Source organism: Acanthopagrus latus, chromosome 14, assembly GCF_904848185.1.
Source record: "Acanthopagrus latus isolate v.2019 chromosome 14, fAcaLat1.1, whole genome shotgun sequence".
Classification (NCBI taxonomy): domain Eukaryota; kingdom Metazoa; phylum Chordata; class Actinopteri; order Spariformes; family Sparidae; genus Acanthopagrus; species Acanthopagrus latus.
The window spans coordinates 2,860,657-2,877,427 of NC_051052.1; the positions used below are offsets into that span (position 1 = coordinate 2,860,657).

Consider the following 16,771-nt stretch of genomic DNA (forward strand, 5'->3'; position numbering starts at 1 on the left):
TCCACCCGCAGCTCTTTGGTTTTCCCCGTGTTGAGCTGCAGGTGGTTCAGTCCACGAATGGAAAATATATCTATGCAGGTAATAGACTTAATGTTTTGACACTGAACAGGTGGGGGCGGGGACAGCCTCTGTGCAGCCTCTGTGCAGCCTTAGCCAAAGCCAGGGGAATCTCCAATGGCTGGGTGTACGATACTTTACGTACCAGGATGTCTGTTTTGGTTTTGTTTCTGTTTTTGATTTTTGAGTCGTTTCTAGGGAACATAAACCAAGTGCCCCTCTTAATATTGTCTGGGGGATATTTAAGTTTGTGTTACTTTTTGTTACTGCTTCAGATGTTCAGAAGTATTAAGTTCAGAAGCGTTGAGCTTCACCTTGACATATATTTCTATAAGGGTGTGGTACTGACTGAAATTAACAGGGAGACAATTCTGGAGACAAAGCTGGTAATGTGTAACATATATGCACCCAATAAAGAAGACCCAGACTTTTTTAATGAGCTGAACAGAGTTTTAGGGGAAATGGAGGGCCAAATTATTTTAGCTGGAGACTTTAATCAAGTAATGGATGTGTTTCTGGATAAGATCAAATTCAGCGGGCTAATAACTACAAGAGACAGGGCTGCTTTAAAAAGGCTTTGTGAAGATTTAGGCTTGGTAGACATCTGGCGGCTGGCAAATCCCAAAGAAAGGGACTACACTTTCTTCTCCCACTGTCAGAAATCATATTCTAGGATACACTTCTTTTTAATTTCAAGTGATATTGTAGAATCTGTAACAGAATAAATGCGATGGCCCTGTCGGATCATGCAGCTATAGAGCTGGGTGTCCAGAAAACAGAAAAAAGAATATAGGAGCAAAATCAAAGATTTGGAATGTCAAATTAGAAAACTGGAAACTGAACTATCAAGACACTTTTCAGATGAATTATACCAGGATATATGCAAACTTAAATTCCAACTACAAGAAATTTACAATAGAAATGTTGAATAAGCATTATTTAGGCTCAGAACAGCTTTTTAAGAAGAGGGTGAGAAAACAAGCAAGTTACATAGCAGGCAACTTAAAAAGCAGAACTCCCTCAATGTGATACCAGTGATTAAGAAGGGAAATAACTTGGTTTCTTCTAGTAAAGAAATGAATGAAGTCCTAAAACAATTTTATAGGGAATTATACACATCCCAAATCAGCCCAAATCAAAGGGAAATTAGTTATTTTTTTCTGATATTACCTGGGGAGGCTGTAGCTCTGCAGGTTGGCTAGTGATCGGAAGGTCGCTGGTTCAAATCCTGGCTCTGGGCTGGGCTGAGCTGCATGTCGAAGTGTCCATGAGCAAGATACTGAACCCCCCATTGCTCATCAGTGAGGGCCCTGCAATGAGCAGGCGACTTGTCCAGGGAGTACCCTCGCCCGGAGACAGCTGGGATTGGCTCCAGCAGCAACACCCTGCAACCACATGAAAAGGGATAAAGCAGTTACAGACAATGGATGGATGGATTACTTTACCTAAAATATCTGCATGTGGAATTGTTTGATAGTCCAATAACTGAGGCGGAGATCAAGGTTGCAGTGTCTCATGAAAACAGGGAAATCACCTGGTATTGATGGATTCCCTGCAGAATACTATAAACATCATATAGACATATTAGCGCCCAAGTTATTGGAAGTGTATAATGAGTCACTGATGTCGGGTTCTCTCCCCCCATCATTTTATGAGGCTCTAATATCAGTGATTCCTAAAAAAGATAGGGATACTACAGAACACTCTAATTATAGACCTATAAGCTTATTAAATGTGGATTGCAAAATCCTTACAAAGATCCTAGCTTTATGTCTAGAGAGAGCACTGCCTAACATTATACACTAAGATCAGGTTGGATTTATGAAAAAACAGTCTTCTGCTGATCATATGAGAAGATTATTACATCTAAATTGGCTTAACCATTCAAACTAGGACCCAATCTTGGCCATCTCATTGGACGCCGAGAAGGCCTTCGACCGGGTTGAATGGGAATTCCTATTTAGCACTTGTAACACAATTCGGATTTGGATCAACCTTGGTTAATTCGATTAAGATATTATATAAAAACCCAAGGGCAGCGCTAATGACCAACGGGACCATCTCATCTCTTTTTGACCTCACCAGAGGCACGAGACAGGGTTGTTCACTCTTCCCTTTACTGTTCAATATTGTTCTTGAGCCACTGGCCATTGCTATCAGATCAAATGCAAGCATTAGAGGTGTGGAGGGAGAGAAAAAAGAGCGCAAATTATTATTATATGCAGACGATATTTTAATGCTGATTAGAAACCCTTTAGAATCTTTACCACATTTAATGACGACAATCCAGTCTTACTCTAAACTGTCAGGCTATAAAGTTAATTGGAAAAAATCAGAGGCCATGCCTATCTCTGGTACATGTCATTCAAGTTCAGTGTCATTTTTCAACTTCAAATTGGTGTCGAACGGTATGTCATATTTGGGTATAAAGCTATGCCGCACCATTGAGACTATGCCTGTTTTGAACTCTGAGCCTGCATTACAAAAAGTAAAAGATAATCTAGATAAGTGGGGAAAATTGAAACTCTCATTATGGGGCAAGATAAGTGTTATTAAAATGGTTGTTGCACCCCAGCTGAACTATATAGCTAGGATGTTGCCAGTGGCCATACCACCTCAGATTTTCAAACAATATGACTCAGCACTTAAAGAATTTTTATGGGAAGGGAAAAAACTGAGAATTGGAATGAGCAAAATGTGTTCCCCAAAAGACAGAGGAGGTCTGGGTCTACCAAGCCTGAGGCTATATCATGTTTCATTTGACATTGCCAAACTAGCTAAACACTGGGTCAAGGACAATAATTTGGACTGGGTTAGCATTGAAAGTGAGATGTGTTCTCCATTTACCACTATAGATAGATTATCTCAGTCTCAACATGGACCCATGAATCCTATCTTATCTCACTCAAAAGGGGTTTGGAACAGAATACACAAGATGTTAAAGATACCTCATCTTAGACAACCTTACTCATCTATATGGCATAACCCAACAATTGTTATTGGAAAAACACTGATATACTGGAAAAAAAAAATGGCAACTCAGTGGTATATGTCGGGTAGATGACCTGTATCAGAATTGTGTTTTTATGTCATATACAGATCTAACTAAGAGATACGCACTCACAGGGAAAGGTCACTTTTGGAAGTATCTACAAATTAGGAGCTGTCTCGCACAAGGGACTCAGTATGAAGACAAAAATCCCATCACAGACATTCTCAGATTGCCAGCACAACACCTTAAGGTCTCCCTTTTATAAATTGACTAATGAACCACTCAGTAATAGCTGTGACAGCTTAAGAAGAGTATGGCAGAAGGACTTGGGATGTATGTTGAATGAAGAGGAGTGGCTGAACATTCTGTCATATACTGGTAAATTTGTCAGGGAGTCTAGAAGTAAATTTACTCAATACGAAATAATCCACAGGTATTACTGGATACCAGCGAGACTGCATAGGACGGGACTATCAAACAATAACTTGTGTTGGAAATGCCAGGAAGAAAAAGGACATTTTTCACATTGTATTTGGGACTGTTCACTTGTTCAACCCTTCTGGAAAAAAATTCTCAGATGTATGAGTGAGTGGCTTGGCAGGACGTTACCAATATCCCCAAGGCTGTGTTTACTCGGAGACAAATCACAAGTACACAATATATCCAAACTTTCAGTGGTTATGATTGGGCTAACCACAGCTGCCAGAACAGTACTCACTTATTGGAAATCAGCCAAACCCCAAGAAATGAAGGAATGGGTTAACTATATGATAAAAAAAACTGCCTCATACAAATCCACGTTGATCAGGAGGAATGACGGAAATCACACTAAGGGACCAACATGGGGGCTTTTTGGAATCATGTATCTCTGGCTGAAAACCTGGACTCATAATTGTGGCCCTGTCTATCTCTCCCTAAATGTTACCGTCTTTATATATTCACTTGTTTTTTGTTTTTCTTTTTACTATCTGCATATACTTCAGGTTATTATTTTCACTACCATTGTGGTTGTAGCCCTTGTTTTTGTCTGTCTGTTTTTGTTTTTGTTTTGTTTTTCTCCTCGTACTATTATTAATATTCTAGCTTATTTAATAATCTCTTTATTGAATAATTTTTGGTCTGTCAGTTATTATAACATGACAAAAACAATTGTCTAACTATCCCTCAACAGTTCTTGTGCTGATATCACTAGTTGACATAGTATATAGGAATAGGAATTATGCGCTATGATATTGCGCTGATGCACGTGATGGAAAACGCTGTCAGAGTCAACAGACTATCCCTCAACAGTTCTTGTGCTGATATCACTAGTTGACATAGTATATAGGAATAGGAATTATGCGCTATGATATTGCGCTGATGCACGTGATGGAAAACGCTGTCAGAGTCGACAGACTCGAGTGTGTTTATTAATTCATTCATTTTAATGAATTAGTTTCAAGGCAGGGCTGCACAGTGGCCCAGTGGCTAGCACTGCTGCCTCACAGCTAGAAGATCCCCGGTTCGGATCTTTCTGTGTGGAGTTTGTATGTTCTCCCTGTGCAAGCGTGGGTTTTCACCGGGTACTCCGGCTTCCTCCCACAGTCCAAAAACATACTGAGGTTAATTGATTATTCTAAATTGTCCGTAGGTGTGAATGAGAGTGTGCCTGGTTGTTTCTATGTGTGTAGCCCTGCGATAGACTGGCGACCTGTCCAGGGTGTCCCCTGCCTTCGCCCTAAGTCAGCTGGGATAGGCTCCAGCCCCCCCGTGACCCTGCAGAGGATTAAGCGGCGTACATATAATGTACAGATAATGGATGGATGAATAGTTTCAAGGCAAAAGAATTGGTTCAAAAACAATTTAATCTAAAGCAAATAGACTACTAGTCTTTATTTTTAATTAATTAAGTGGAAGGCTACCAAGGCTATGAAGAGTGTTCACATTAGAAGGTGTTTTTGTCTTTAAGTTTATTTATTTGACATTATACAATAAAACAAATAATGTAAAACGCCTTTTGTTGTTGCTTACCGGGGATCTTCTAGCTGTGAGGCAGCAGTGCTAACCACTGGCAACAACAAAATAAAGAGAATTTTGGATAGTCCTATTGAAGCTTTTATTTCTTCACTCACACACACACACACACACAAAAAAACGCCTTTAGAGCCAAAACCGTGATCCATAAACCAAGGTACGTATTGAACCATGGGCTAACTGTATCATTGCACCTCTACTATTTTTTTTACCTGCATACCTTATTCCCCCCCCTTCTGCTACATATTAAATTGTTTCCCTCCTACTCCAGCACTTCTTATTTTTATTTGTTCTCTTGTTTTTAAACATTGTCATTGCTCAGTCTACCATACATCCAATTAAATATCTTCCCTTAAAAAAAACACCTGTACTCTCATAAAAGCTGCAACGACTAGTCGTAAGTTGATTGAAATAACATTATTTGCCAAGAAAAAAGACAAGCATTGCAGATAATAGATGGACATTGTTAGTTTCTGGCCCATCACTTTCCTGTTGTTCCTGGTTGGTTTTTACCATTTCATCAGGTTGCACCTCACCTAAGCCCTGAGTAACAACCAACAAACAGACAAATGACCATTGCAGTCAAGTTAACGTGATAACATGAAATCTGTGGGAAAACCTCACCACCTATTCACACATACACCAAACGTATAACTTTGTGTTTTTTCTCCATAGCTAAATGTAAATGTATCAGGTTTTTTTTAATTATTATTGTTCATTGTTTTTTGTTTTTTTTAAATTGTTTTTACAGTCATCGCAAAGCATCCTCCATGGAATATATGGAAGAGACAATTAATGAAGAGTACAAATTTTGCAATATAGTAAAGTGACACTTTTGCCCTTGCAGCTTTGACGTTCTCCAGGTATAAAGTTGTAAAGTATGCCTATAATGTTTAGATACTGTTTCAAGACCATAACCAGATTAACTAATTCACTGATTTAGAAGAGATCTTCTGAGGTGTAACTTTGATTCTATCAGCAATTCAATAGTTTTGTTTTTATCTGCTTTTGTCTGTCTCTCCATAGTGTTAAGGAGGCGTGTATCATCTTGTCCCTTAACGTGGGCTCAGCGATTCTGCTCAGGAATCTCCTTAAAGAGTCCGAGGAGGAGATGAGATATTGGGCAGGTGCTAGAGATCCTCCACCACAGTCTGCATTGCATGAGTTGGGGGTGTACTGCTTGGCATCCTGTGATGTGTTGATTCTCCTCAACCTTAGAGCCTGCATGCCTGGACAGTAACAAATATCCTTGAAATATATGAAGGTGGGCCTTTTGCACCACTTGCTTGGAAGATTTCTCTAAATACATTTTTGTCGTAGTCTTCTTTGTTAACAAGACCATCTGTAATAGTGTTTAGTGAATTGATATTTTTCTTGTCATTGAGTGAACTATTTTTTGTTGACCTACCACAAGTATACCACAATAAAGTATGAATAACAATTGTCCTTGGTCTGGAAAATTCACTTCACTTGTCTCATAAATGATGGTTAATGTTATTTTCATTTTTTTTTAGTACATTGTTGTTGTGTCTTAACATTTTTCTTGTTTTAATTTTTGTGTGACATGCAATGCCCCGTATACACTAAACCTACAACTTGTCAGTGAGATGATAAAACTTAAAACTGATAAGATTCAGTACGTTTACATGCACAGCTTAGTCAGATTAGAGCCATAGTTCAACTATGCTACTCAGTCAGACAACTGCAATTGTCCGAGTATACGTGCCGGTGAGAAAATATTGGTCAAAGTATGTCATACCCCGCTACGATGGGTGGCGCTGTACCCATTTCAACTAGTGGTAATACAGCCACCTCCGGCTGACCTCTTTACATCACCAGCAACAACAAACTCTGCTTCGGCATTCGAGAAAGATGGCATACGAAGAGGGAGACGAAGCTACATCTTTGTACATTTTGTATTTGATGTACAGGATAATAACACAAACTAGATGCACAATGGCGCTCTTGCTTGCAGTAATGTTGGAGGAAAGATGCCGCCGCCGCCATCCTTCTACTTCCAGCTCACGACCACGGGAAAAAAGATCTCGAACCTGCCCAGAATGCAAAATCCAAATCCAATCTTATGGAACATATACATGCACGAGTAATGCGACTATCAATCGAATAATCTAAGTGTTTTAATCCAACTATGTGAAATCCGATCCGGTCCGACTTTAGTCAGACTAAGGTGTATGCCAGTGGTGGCTGGTGACTGAAAAAATTGGGGAGGACAGGAAGAAGATTTTTTTTTTAATGATATACATCACTAAAAGTGGGATTTTCGTCAGTATGTGGCACTGTAGATTGACGTGGAATTTCAGGTTTGCGACTGCACGCAGCAATCTGCAGGCAACACCGAAAACTGCCGTGAATTGTTGGAAATTGACATGGGCCCTGCTTGGCAGTTGTCCCCCCATGACCCCCCTCTCCCTGATTCTAGGGGAGGCTTTAACATGTAAATGTAAATGCTGTGAGCTATACAAATGCAAATCAGGGTAGGGGAGTTTGACCCCAGGTGACCTTTTTCTAAAAGGTGTTAACTTCATTTTAAGAAAATCTCTGGTGTTAATAGATCAGGCTCAGTATAGACTAATTATAGACCCTTAAATTTTAGCTTGAACTGAATTATTTAATGAAAGTATGCTGGATTAATTACTGTGTATGTCATAAGCAATGGCCAATGTTATGTAAAAAAGATTATTTATTTTTCTCTCTCTCTCTCCTGGGAACAAGTTAACGATAAAACGCCAGTTGTTAAGAGGTTAAAACTTGCATGAAATGTTTTGAGATTACGAAAATATTAAAATGTATATATATTTCTATAATTTCATGGGTTCTGAATGTTTTAAAAGAAGTTGAAAAGTAATTCTTACTACGTGTGAGAGCTCATGACCTCTAAGAGTCTTACACTTCCGGGTAGACCGGGGCATGCATAGACATAATATATATACACATAATAACTCCTCACTGTAGGCTAGCACCAGAGTCAACTATTACCGTATTTTGTGCAGTTTATGGTTGCAATAACTGATATTGTTACCAGATCAGGGGGGATTACCTTTCACTAGTAAGATTGTGTATATATATATATATATATATATATATATATATACAGTCGTCCTCAAAATTATTCATACCCTTGCTGATTCTTGTGATTTTTTCATTTAGTGATGAAATAAATGCTTGTTTTCAAATTTGTGTTTTAGCTTCATGTGACCAACAATTGAAAGAATGACAACAATATAAAATAATTTCAAAAAATCATTTCTGGGGTATTTTATTAACGGAGTCCAAAAAAAATGCCATGTTCAAAATTATTCATACCCTAGTCCATCGTCTTTATTTAATAGTCAATGGCATAGCCTTTATTCTTTATGACTGCTTCCAGACGATTCTTGTACGTGTCCACAAGCTTCTTGCACGTCTCCTGTGGGATGTTGGCCCACTCTTCCTTGGCGAATGCCTCAAGCTGGGTCAGGTTGGTTGGTTTCCTCGCCATCACTCTGGTCTTCAAGTGATGCCACAAATTCTCAATTGGATTGAGGTCAGGACTTTGACTTGGCCATTCCAGGACACTGATGTCATTGTCCTTGAACCATTTCTTGACTACCTTGGCGGTGTGTTTAGGATCATTGTCTTGCTGGTACATCCAGTTTTGGCCAAGCTTGAGTTTTTCAGCAGATTCCTTGACATTTTCATCAAGTATCCTGATATAATCCTCCTTTTTCATGATACCTTGGACCTTGACGAGATTGCCTGTGCCACTGGAAGAGAAACATCCCCACAGCATTATGCTTCCACCACCATACTTGACAGTGGGCACAGTGTTCTTTGGTCTATAGGCTTCTCCTTTCTTCCTCCAGACATACTGGGTATCCATATGGCCAAATAACTCCAGTTTTGTCTCATCAGACCACAGGATGGTTGACCAAAAGCTGGGATCTTGCTTCAGATGACCTCTACAAAAGGCCAGGCGAGCTACCAGATGTTTTTTCCTGAGCAGCGGCGTCTTCCGAGGTTTACGTCCATGGAGACCTCCTCTGTGCAAAACTCGCTCAATGGTGGACCGTGACACCTTTGTCCCTGTCTGCTCAAGGGTTTGAATTAGGGCCTTGGTTGTGGTCCGTGGGTTGGTGTTGACCTCTCGGCAGATTCTCCTGGCAAGTTTGGGGGACACCTTACACTTTCGGCCACGCCCACTGAGGTTTTTGACAGTGTTGAACCTCTTGTGCCTGTTGATGATGCTCTGGACGGTTGAGACAGGGACACCATACTGCTTGGAAATGGCCTTGTAACCCTTTCCTTCACTGTGGGCCTGCACAAGATGCTGACGCAGGTCCTCACTGAGCTCCTTCTTCTTTACCATGATGACCAGAGATTAACAATGACCTGAACACTTTCCCACTATTTATACTCTTCTGGAAAGATGCTATTTTTTTAACCTTGTTTAACATTTGGTCAACAAAAAAGGTATTCATTCCAATGAGACATCATGAAATAACTTTGGGACAAAGATGAACACATTTGGGACATTTTTGTTGAGATATTGCCAGGGGTATGAATAATTTTGAACATGGCATTTTTTGGTAATCCGACAATAAAATACCCATGAATTTAAGAGTTTCTTGAATTGTGTATTGTTGTCGTTCTTTCACTTGTTGGTCACATATAATTCATAAACAAACGTGACAAAAATGCATTAGTTTCATCGCAAAAATAAAAAAATCACAAAATTAACAAGGGTATGAATAATTTTGAGGACGACTGTATATATAGACACACACATTCTAGAGTATATATATACTATATACTATGCAGGGGGGTCGCATCCAAGATGGCGGCCGCGCTGATACCGTAGCTCCAATAGGCAGCGTCAGTCTACGAAGCGTATGTATATTATGTCTATGGTCTGTGCTAGTGATGGGAACGGCAGTTCTTTTTACTGTACTGAATCTCTAGAATCCGTTCATTAAAATGATTCGTTCAAAAGATTCATTCACCGAATCGTTCAGTGCTCTCCAACTCCCTGAACTGATAAGCACCTTTACTGTGCAGTAAAATCACTTAAGATGATGCTACACGGATGTAAGCAACACGGCGCTAATTTTAGCAGTGCAGTTACTGAATGTGAATCATCTCCTCTGCCCTGGGTGACACAGCGCCATTACAGTACAGTACGTGAACGAGAATCACGTCCTCAGCGTGAGTTCTCTGTGTGCAGTAGGTTCGCGAATCATGAACGAATCACAGCGCGAACGAGAATCACGTCCTGACAGTTCTTCTGAGTGAGTCGCGGCAGTTCCACTCCCGGCCGACATGCTCGCAGCCGCTGGCATGCTAGCAGGAGCTAGGCTAGCGGTACGGCCATTGTCGAGAGGAGGCCTGCGCTGACGGGAGGAGCTTTGCCGGGTCGCCGACGGAGGGCTCTTCGCTGCCGCAGAAGGACATGGAGGTTTATCGCTGCGAGCATTTTGTTTTCACAGAGTAATCTCGCCTCATAACAAGGCCGCGACCTCCCATTAGCTCGGAGCTAACGTTATGTCTGCGAGTCCTGATTTACATTATGCCAATGATGACGCCATTGTGTGTAAGTAACTGTTACTGTTTTCTCCCTCGTTTAATTTTACTGTGACTCACGTTTCTTCCTTCATGCCACTCTCTTAATTGTTTTCCAGCTGTTTGTAAGACATTACGAGTCAGTACGCAGGACAACAAGCAGATCGCAGCATCGCAGGCAGAAGCTGTAAGGAGTTAAGCTCGGAGTCGATCGAGAAGAAAGAGGGTAAGACTTGTTAGATTAGATCCGTTTTTGGTCAATATGACTTTTTCAGGTGCTTTAATAGATGTGTTGTGTCCATACGCAGTGCATCGTGCAGTACTGATCGTCCTTATTGATTGCTTTTACAGCTGATTGAAGCGAGACAGAGTGCTAGCTTAGGATGAGGTGGACATTTGGAAGTGCGCCGCCATAGACTTGATGTCTGAAGAGGAAGACGGCACAATATGGCGGGGTGTCTGGATGGATTGTGCGACCTCCGTCCTTTCGCAGCCGAGAGCCACGCTGCAGTCACATGAGAGGCGATTCCGAAGTTCAGGGCAGCGCACCACAGACATCTGCAAAAACAGACACTTCGTGGTGCTGTAGGATTTTGGGCTTCTCCTGAGCTTCCCGTTTGTTGTGTGGGAAGATTGTGCCTTGTACATAGTTGTGATGTGATTGTGTTTGTGCTAATAAAGCTCTTTCTTTGAACAAACAACAACTTCCTGGCAAATGTTCCTTTCCTAAATAAATTCATTCATGTCCTTTATTATATCATAAATATAAATGAATATATATATATATATATATATATATATATATATATATATATATATATATATATATATATACACACACACTACTCAGAAAAACTCAGGGATATTCGGTTTTTGTTTCACTATGAACCTAAAATCCACTATATATACAGATGAAATCACCATTGTATTCTACTTAAATGCCCTACTGTCATGATATAATACCACTGTAGTGGGAACTTTTTACATTTTCCATAAATTTCACCCGGAAGCCAGATATCCCTAACTTTTTGTGAGTAGTATATATGTGTGTGTGTGTGTGTGTGTATTGTGTGTACATAGTAAATTGCATGTTTAAGTTATAAGTGAATTGGAAGTCTGTGGTGTTCAATCTGTAGGAGTTGTTCATTAAAGTATGAGGCATGGAAATTGATCAAAATGGGGGTTAAATGGGAACTTTGAATCAAAATGGTTGACTTCCTGTTGGAATGACAGATTAGTACCCTGTTGTTTTTCGTGCGTCTGGTCATGATACATATGTATACCGAAGGTCATTTATGCATATATATGTAGGAGGCAGGGCTTGGATTTTTAATATTCCAGAACAGACCTGGGCATTGTACGGCCTGGGCCAAGTATGGCCCTATTTGCTCTGGCCAGCCTGTGTAAGGCTAATTGGAAATGACAAAATAAACATACTTTCTAACTTTACCTCATGCATGGTCTAAAGCATTGCTTTTATTTTGAAGTTGTTTTTAATTCACGTGCATAATGACGCAATAGAAGTGCACATGATTGGATCCTTGTCACAAGAGGACTTTAGCCCTCAAAATGTCTGCTAAAAAAGAAAGGTAGATGCTGAATGCAGGGTTTTCAAAAAGAATTGGACTGCTAAGTTTATTTACCGAAGTCAGAGGTAAAGCCGTGTGTTTAGTTTGCGGGGAGCAGATCCTTAAGGACTACAATTTGAGTCGGCATTATGAGACGAAACATGCTGAGAAATATAAAAACTTGACTGAGACTGAAAGGGCGCGGACTTCGGAAGCTTTGCTAGCTAAGCTGCAAAAGCAGCAAGGCTGTTTTACCAAACTTCACGCAGCCAGGGATGCAGCAACCCAGAACAGCTTTGTGATATCCCACAAAATCGCTAAATACAGTAAGCCGTTCTCAGAGGGGGAGTTTGTCAAAGAGTGCTTGGTGGACTCTGCAGCACTAATATGCCCTGAAAAAAAGTGGCATTTGAGCAAGTCCCGCTGTCCAGGCGAACAGTGACTAGCAGGATCGATGACATTGCGAATCTGGAGCTTCAGCTGCAATGTGAAGTGGCACGTTTCGACTTTTTCTCCTTGGCTTTGGACGAGAGCTGTGATGTCTGCAACACAGCCCAGTTACTCGTATTCGTCCGCGGGATAACACCGGACTTCAAGATCACGGAGGAGCTGGCAGCAATGAGGTCGATGAGAGGAACGACGACAGGGAGCTGTTCACGGAGGTAAATGAGTGCATGGACACGCTGGGACTGAAATGGGACAGACTGACAGGCGTCACAATGAACGGTTGTCCAAATCTCCACCTCAGACATTCAACCTGACTTCGATGCACTTGTTAAAGCCCAGCAGAGACTAGATTTCTCTCACTGAACAAGAAAAGAGAACTTATAAACACCAAATGAGGTGATTAGACTACAAATGTTGGCATGTAAAGGCACCAACTAGCAGTGAACTGGGACACTTTCTTTGGAAGCCTTTTTCTCACAATCACAGTTCAGTGATGTTTAGTGACAGTTCAATATGATGTATCTTGCTTAATATTTGGAGTACAAAGACAATATTGTGATGTCTTTAGAATGCTAAGGACCTCTTTCCAACAGTAAATGAAACTCAAAATGTGTTTGAGTGAATGAAACTGGAAATTTTCACTAATATGAGTCACAAATAGTGAAAAATGTTCATTTTGTTTACCATTGTTTTGGGAAATTTTATTTAATAAATTACATTTTTTTGTAAGGCAACCTCACTTTTTCATTGTTTAACTATAACATATACTCGTACCAGCTTGTCAAAACAATGGTATTTACTGCTTTTTATAAAGAAATACAATTAATGTTATGCAGAATTGAGTTCAGCCTTTTGGCCCGGCCCTCCACAATATTTTCAGTTTCTCATGTGGCCCCATGGAAAAGATAATTGCCCACCCCTGTTCCAGAGGGTGCTATGGTCAGGAGGGCATTGGCAATAATTGAAACAAGTTTTGTGTTAATTCAACCTACCAATGTGGAGAGATTAAATCCTTCAATGTAAAGAGCGCCACCTAGTTGTGATTGGACAAAATTTTGCACAGAGCCTCAGGGGCTTATGGGGAAGAGTTTCATGTCATTTGGACACACCAATGTGGAGATTCCTGTTTTGAGCAAATCACAACTGTTTTGAGTAGACTCAGCACAATTCGCTGAGCACATGGATATAAGGTTTTTGAATGTGCGCCCAAGTATATGGGAGTTATATGCCAAAATGCACTTTCCTTGATTCTAGCGCCACCTAGTGGTGGAAATTCCAAATGACAATACATCAAAAAATGGTTTTGGGGTTTGTTCAGACAGTGAAAAATGCAATCATTTGGGACAGAAAAGTCATCTCTACAAAAACAATAGGGGCCTCATAGGTCAAGACCTGCTCAGGCCCTATGAAAAACACTTCTCCCGTCAGCCTCCATTCAAAACCACTCCTCCAAAACTATGACCTCACACTGCATGACTGCTAACTGCCCCATCGCTTTTGGCGGCCAGCAGGGAGATGTATTAGCATCTAGTTCGCTAATCTGTTCACTTGTATTGTAGGATCTCAAAGTGTGGCCCGCAGTCCAATGGAGGCCCACAGAAACATTTTTTTCCCACCCAAATGACAAAATTGTGTTTTATTACATTGAAAAAAATATAAACCAACACTTTTATTTTTGCTCCCATTTTTTATGAGCTGAACTTAACGATCTAAAACTTTTCCTAGGTACACAAAAGATCCATTTCTCTCAAATATTGTTCACAAATCCGTCTAAATCTGTGTTAGTGAGCACTTCTCCTTTGCCGAGATAATCTATCCTACCTAGCAGTGTGGCATATCAAGATGGTTAGACAGCATGGATATTGCACAGGTGTGCCTTATGCTGGCTGCAATAAGAGGCCACTCTGAAAAGTTTTGCTTTATTGGGGGAGTCTGGGAGGGTCAGAAAACCAGTCAGTGACCACCATTTGCCTCACATCTCCATCGAATACAGTTGATCAGGTTGTTGATTGTGGCCTGTGGAATGTTGGTCCACTCCTCTTCAATGGCTATGCAAAGTTGCTGGATATTGGCAGGAACTGGAACACGCTGTCGTATATATATCGTATACGTGTCGTATCCAGAGCATGCTCAATGGCAAACATGCTCAATGGGTGACATGTTCGGTGAGTATGCCACACATGACACACAGAGTCCACCTACAACCGGCTATCAGTGACTTGTTTAATTGCAGTCAATAGATGTGGCAGAACTCCAGTGATCACAATGTTGCCAAAATCAAAATCTGGTTTTCAAAAAAGGAAAGTGAGGTAAGAGACAGAGAAAAGACAAAGGAAAGGGTGTCAATCTGTAACCCAGTTTTTCACCAAAGAAGCCCGTAGTCTGTGAGTGGTATTAACCTGAAAGCTCAAAATGATAAGTACTTCTGACTGAAACTAAAGACAGAGCAACTGAAATCATGTTTCACTACCACAGTTATGTGAAGTTCAGACAGTTTGAGTAGAATCTCACTCAAAAAAGCATTGTGAGACAGCTTAGTGTATCTGGAGGGCAAAAACAAGCTTCTATGGCTCTGAAAAGCTCAAGATGGCAACAAAAGACTTCTGACCGAAACGCAAGATAGAACAATTGAAACCTTGTTTCAAGACCATAATTAGGTCTAGAGGTAAGATCGGGCCTAAAAAATCCAGCCCGACCCGACCCAGGCCCGCAGGCATTAAAGCCCGACCCAGCCCGAGCCCAACCAATTAACTTGATTTGCAGGCCCGAGCCCGAAGCAAACCCGAAATTTCAATTTATCCCATAGTATTTTACGTTCACGAAATGTCCACAAAGCCGTGCGCAAAGCGTGCTCTTGCTCTGCGCCTCCTGTTTAGTAGTAGTTATATAGCAATTACCTTACAGCGCCGCCTTCTCTGTTTTATCCAAATTATTTATTTACAACAAGTATTCCTTAGTTTAGTATCCACACATCGTTTTAGTATACATTTATATAAACATATATTTATTTAAAAAAAAGTCAGCGAGAGAGAAGCCCGAGCACCGACCCGACCCGAACGTAATGATTGACATTTTAGGCCCGACCCGACCCGAATTTCGGGCCGGGTCGGGCTCGGGCTCGGGCTAAAGATCTTACCTCTAATTAGGTCGAGTGAAGGTATTTTGAGTAGAATCTTTCTTGATAAAGCATTTTTGAGTGAAAAACAGCTTAGTGTATTATGAGGGCAAAAACAGGCTTCTGTCATTATGAAAAGCTCAAAATGACAAGAAAATACTTCAGACTGAAACGAATGATATAACAACTGAAACTATGTTTCAATACTATAAGTAGGTAAAGTTGAGACTGTTTGAGTAGAATCTCACTTGGGAAAACATTTTTGACTGGAATGCAGCTTATTGTATTACGAGGGCAAAAACAGGCTTCTACAGCTCTGAAAAGCTCAATAAGGCAAGAAAAGTTTTCTGACTGAAACTAATGATAGAAAAACTTAAACCATGTTTCAATACTATAATTAGTTAGTTATTAGTTATTATCGTTGGACTCAAACCTGGACTTCTTGTGTGTGCCTTAGCGAAAGCTGGCTTCATGGCAAGGTGTTAACCTCAATTGTTGACTTGCCCGGGTACAATTGTTATAGAAAAGATAGGAAAATTGGTAGATTGGGTGGAGTGGTTGTATACATTAGGGACTCCTTCAGATGCACTGAAATTGAGTTTGACTGTGATGTTTCTATTGAGTGCCTTGGAGTAGGAGATGCCTTGGAGATGCATTTCTGCATTCTAGTCCTATATAACCTGCCACTCTTGATAGTGGATTTTATGAAAAGTTAGAGAAACTGCTTAAAGTGATCTCTCACAAAGCAGCGGTGATGATATTCAGCGATTTCTACATTAACTGGGCAGATGATAAAGCTAGAAGTAAGCTGAAAAGTATGATTTCAGTCAAGTAATTAAAGGGAACGCATAATAAAAACGTTTAACCCCATAATGGGCTTATCAGATCATGTATATGATCTTGGCAGCTAGGAAATTATAGACGAGGCCTACCGAACACAGATTAACTCTAAATAAATAAATAAACAAACCAACTCATAGTTACCATGGTGGCACGCAGCAGTGCAGCGGCTTCTCTAGCTCC

At 40.5% G+C, this 16,771-nt stretch overlaps 1 protein-coding gene and 1 long non-coding RNA gene across 2 annotated transcripts in view; both read left to right on the top strand.

The window, feature by feature from the left end:
- rint1 (RAD50 interactor 1) overlaps window positions 1-6,508 on the top strand; it is an 87,120-nt gene extending 80,612 nt beyond the window's left edge. Inside the window, exon 15 of the mRNA XM_037121264.1 lies at window positions 6,089-6,508. Within this exon, the coding sequence (XP_036977159.1) occupies window positions 6,089-6,302 (214 nt within the window). The 3' untranslated portion in view covers window positions 6,303-6,508. The remainder of the gene's footprint in view (window positions 1-6,088) is intronic.
- A 3,745-nt stretch (window positions 6,509-10,253) lies between these two features.
- LOC119032618 lies at window positions 10,254-11,316 on the top strand. The gene is made up of 3 exons (XR_005078985.1): window positions 10,254-10,649; window positions 10,738-10,844; window positions 10,970-11,316. It is a non-coding gene; the product is annotated as an uncharacterized LOC119032618 (long non-coding RNA).
- Window positions 11,317-16,771: the final 5,455 nt, after the last annotated feature.